The sequence below is a fragment of the Cupressus sempervirens genome, chromosome 10, assembly GCF_028749045.1.
Source record: "Cupressus sempervirens isolate cs-2001-9-10 chromosome 10, ASM2874904v1, whole genome shotgun sequence".
Taxonomy (NCBI): Eukaryota; Viridiplantae; Streptophyta; class Pinopsida; order Cupressales; family Cupressaceae; genus Cupressus; species Cupressus sempervirens.
Genome location: NC_143127.1, coordinates 58,744,123 through 58,748,532, shown reverse-complemented (window position 1 = coordinate 58,748,532; position 4,410 = coordinate 58,744,123). Strand labels below are relative to the sequence as shown.

Below are 4,410 nucleotides of genomic sequence, written 5' to 3'. Positions count from 1 at the left end.
AACAAATGAAAAACATACCTATTTTCTGCAACAAAATCCTAAGCAAAATACATTACAGAAGGAGAAAAACATACCTGTTTTCTGCAACAAAACTACTTCTCAGAAGCATACAGAAGGGACTGTCCAATTTTCCCGATGCCTCCGAAATCAACAATTACTAATAAATAGGAACTTTAGATGACCAGAATTGAAGAATCCAATTAAATGCAGTCGACCGACAGCCGGAAAACATTCCCCAAGACAATGAGTAAAAGACAGACCAAAGAATTGTGACCACATTTTCTCCCAAAACTGACATCTTCGCTGACAATATGACACCTATACAGTGCACAGCATAAATCCAAATCAAAATACGGTGGATTTCCTAAAGATTTAGATCTGGGAATTGGCTGAGCATAGTGGTTCAGATAAGACAATTGACGAAACATAAAGCCAAGCAATAAAGACTACAAAGAAAAAAATGTCATTGACAATACGCTTATTTAATGTTAGATCAAATGTTGTCAAAATTGGCCAGATATTGTTCAAAGATAGGTGAATAATATTAATGAAATCACTATTGCTATGTTCCATCCATCCGCCAACATTGCCACAAATTCATTTTTTAATACAATGGAAAAAGCTCAATACCCTACTGTTCACCACAACAGCCAATGGGAAATTTGAATTTAACATGTTCTTATAAATGAAAATAATGGCATGAATTCAAAAACATTATGAAACCAGGTTGGAATGCATATATAAAAAATTTCAATTGGTCAAAACTTATTGAAAATTTGCATCCACTTGGATGCTATAGTATCCTGCCATACGGCAGGAACTAATAATATGTATCATCACAAATATAAAAGGTGAATACCAATAAATGCCTTGTATTTTCTCATGAAATGTGTGAAATTGTAAAAAAAAAATTAGTGTTCAACTAATGGTCTTTTTGTGTTGGATATAGGTTGTATTTTATATGATAATGTGTTATTTTTGTAACAACAAATAATTTTTTTCTGTTATATATAAAAGTTATATATAACAAATATTTATGATTAATAATGACTACCTAATCCATTTAAGTTGCATATATGTTACATTTTATATAGTTATACAATATTCTATTAACAACAATGATAATTTTAAATTCAACTAGTAAAGATTTTTAGATTAAGCTTTGGTCGAGTGTTCAAAAAATTATTTTTTAGACACATTTCACTAGGTGCACTATTTTAATGAGTTGCATGATGAGTCACACCTTCAAATCTTAGTTGTAAGTAGTTCAATGTCCATTTTACATTTTTTTTTAAAAATGAAGGTCTTACGACATCCCATGTAAGGAGTACATGTTGACGAAGTTAGCCGCCCTCACGACTATTGGTTCCTCTCCCCTAACGAATTGATCTTTATCTCCTCACAATCAATGTACAATGAATGCAACTTTATCATTGTCCTTGTCTTGTCTTTTTCCAAATATCATTAATTGAAGAGGGACCCCCAAAAGCATTAGTTCCTGGAACTAATAATAACATAGTCAGTGCCATCATGTGGTGCGTGATAGTCGTGAATGACAGTGATGTGACTGGACGAATTTAAGGTGATGAAATGCTACAGACGTAGAGAATGATGAAACAAGAATACGATAGCATCTGCCAAATCGAACTTCCTTCTGGGTTCTGGAAAATAAATAACCCCTACCCATCTAAGGTGAATTCACACTTCCTAGGCAAGAGCCAAGGACGCTGGTAAATAAATTGCCAATAAAGATCTAAGCCATTCTGCGCCTTGAAATTACTGAGCAGCCTTAAGCTGCAACGTGACGAAACTTGTTTTTTTTTAAATGGAGAGCAAATCGGAATACAAATCGGCCTTCTTTGAAGCCTGTGAAAAGGGCGATTTAGTCGGTGCCATAAACCATCTCAGACAGACTGATCCTCCATTGGAAGAGATACTACCAAAGCTGCAACAATCAGGTCAATCTCTTCGTACACCTTTTTAATTGACTTAAAAGCTCTGTTTACTTTGTTTGTCTTGCTTAATGAGGTGGTTCCTGCAGGTTTCATTAACAAAATAAAAAATACCGATGAAAAAGGAGAGACGGCTTTACATTTGGCTGTAAGGGAAGATTACCAAGAGCTGATAAAAACTTTGGTTGACTTCGATGGCAGTTTGTGTAATATTGCCAATAACGATGGAGAAACTCCACTAAAATTGGCAGTGAGTTTGAGTGTTAGAGAAGCCGTAGGGCTTTTAGTAACTCGCACTACGAACGCCCTGCACTGCATCGTGGAGCTTAACCAAGTCGATGTTGTCGAATATCTAATGAAGAGATCAGAGGTAGACTTGTCAAAACTCATCAATGAACCGTACCAGCTGTCCACAAATTCTACTCCAATTGATGGAGAAGATCAGCACCTTCGAGAGGAGAAAAGTCCGCAAAATACGTCTGGCGATAGAGGAGTCAAGCCTTCACAAAGGCCTTTGAGGAACAACAAGAGGGCTGAAGAAAAAAATTCGAATGACACAGCAGATGCCCAAGATGACCAGCCAATTGTACGACAAAGAGACACGCCTTTGCACATTGCAGCAAGGAACAAATTCGAGCATGTAAGATGTTTCGAACACTTAATCTTTAGGTTCAACGATTAATGATTTCTTACCACCCTCTTTATTTTATAACTATGTATTGGTATGTATTGGTTGGATAGTAGAGGTGACTACCCTCTTCTGTACTACGGGGTCAGTCTGTGCTATCTAATACATAAAAAATAAGAAATAACGGACAACTAATTGTCCCTCTTTCTTTTTCTTTTTTCTGTGTAGATGGCGATCTTGCTGCTGAAGGTTCGGGGGGTGAACAAGCTTGTTCGCAACAGCGAGGGCAAGACACCGTTTGAAATAGCAAAAGAGGTCACGGAGTACCATGAATGTTTCAGGACAATAAGAAGGCTTGGAGATTTTAAAGGGAAGTCCAAGCGATTCATGTACTGTGCACCAAAGGTGAGCCATAAAAAGTACATGAAAGCGAGGTCAATGGTAAACAAAGCCTACGAAGACAGGCGCAATGCAGAACTAGTGGTGGCGGCGCTATTAGCTGCCATGACATGTGCCGCTGCCTTCACGGTCCCTGGCGGTTTCAATTCGGAGAGTCCTGCAACAGAGAATGGAGGGAGTCCTATTCCTAACCCTAGTTATCTACACGATGATCAAGGGACCCCTCTTCTTATACCCCTCGTTTCTTTTAAGCTCTTCATCATTTTCGCCTGCATAGCCTTCTTTCTCTCCCTCTTTGTTTGTATCATGTGGGAGATGAGCTCAGAGCTCACCACAGGGGACAAGATGTTGTTCATGACTGTCAACAGTTTGGTTGTTTGTTGTAGCTTTGGCTTCACCTCTTATGGGTTTATGGCCGCAGTCTACGCCATGCTGGCACGTAAGGTTAAGATCTTCTATTGGGTAGTTCTTGGAAGTCTCATTGCAATTACTTCGTGTGGCATCCTCGCATTTATACGTCAGTCCTTACATTTTGCTGTTACGAGGGCGAGATTCCACCGGCTGTGCGGTGTGTCTTGTTTTGTAGATGATACTGTTGAGAAGGTGTGGTGTGTAGCAGAGCGTTATGGGCTACTGTACCTGGTGCGTTCAGGTGATGATGTCTCCCATGATTTGCTCTCTGGGCTTTGCAAGTTCAAATCTGATGATGGTAGGACTCACAAGTCCCACTCTTGGCCCTCCTGCTGCTGCAACCATGTTTAGCTATGGCTCTACAACCCCTCTCTCTCTCTCTCCGCTTCTCTAGTCCGTGCAATGTTAGACTTTTGTACAATGTAATAATTGACTACCATGTAATGTAATATAAAACTAAAGCGCTACAATTTCCTTCCACTAGGCAGGGTTCTGAAGGGTAAAGTTGTTTTAATCAGTTTCGTTGGGTGAAGGGTAAAGTTTTTATAGTTTATGTATTCTAAATTTCAATATATTTTAACAAGTTTTTTTTTGTTGTTATTAGTCTCTGTCATGGGCAGGATACTATTGCATCTATTAGATGTCATAGGATGCAATAGTAACTTTTAAATAGTCAATCAAAGTCAAGAATTTTTAACACATATGTCTATCAACTATAGTTTTAAAATTTTAATCTATTTAAATGATTTAAATAAAATAATTTATCTCTTCTTCGATTAGCTTGGAGCAATAATAATAGGGAGTAAAATTAATTTTCTTCATAGATAATTAGAATATTTTGTACACTATATTTTTAATACATTAATTATAGCTTATAATCTTCTTGTACTATATTTATTGCATTAATTATAGTTTATGTCATCTTTTATACAAATTTTTTTTTTACCATAGAAAATCATTTTTATAACTATTTTAAAAATAAAAATCAAATAGTAATTATATTAATGACATGACATATTG

General features: G+C 36.8%; 1 protein-coding gene across 1 annotated transcript; it reads left to right on the top strand.

The window, feature by feature from the left end:
• The first annotated feature begins 1,605 nt into the window (after nt 1–1,605).
• Nucleotides 1,606–3,870, top strand: LOC149532550 (uncharacterized). Its single transcript, XM_089804495.1, has 3 exons — nt 1,606–1,958; nt 2,042–2,592; nt 2,809–3,870. Exons 1-3 carry the CDS (start codon nt 1,826–1,828, stop codon nt 3,739–3,741), a joined length of 1,617 nt encoding a protein of 538 aa, XP_089660621.1. The 5' UTR covers nt 1,606–1,825; the 3' UTR covers nt 3,742–3,870.
• The last annotated feature ends 540 nt before the right edge of the window (nt 3,871–4,410 follow it).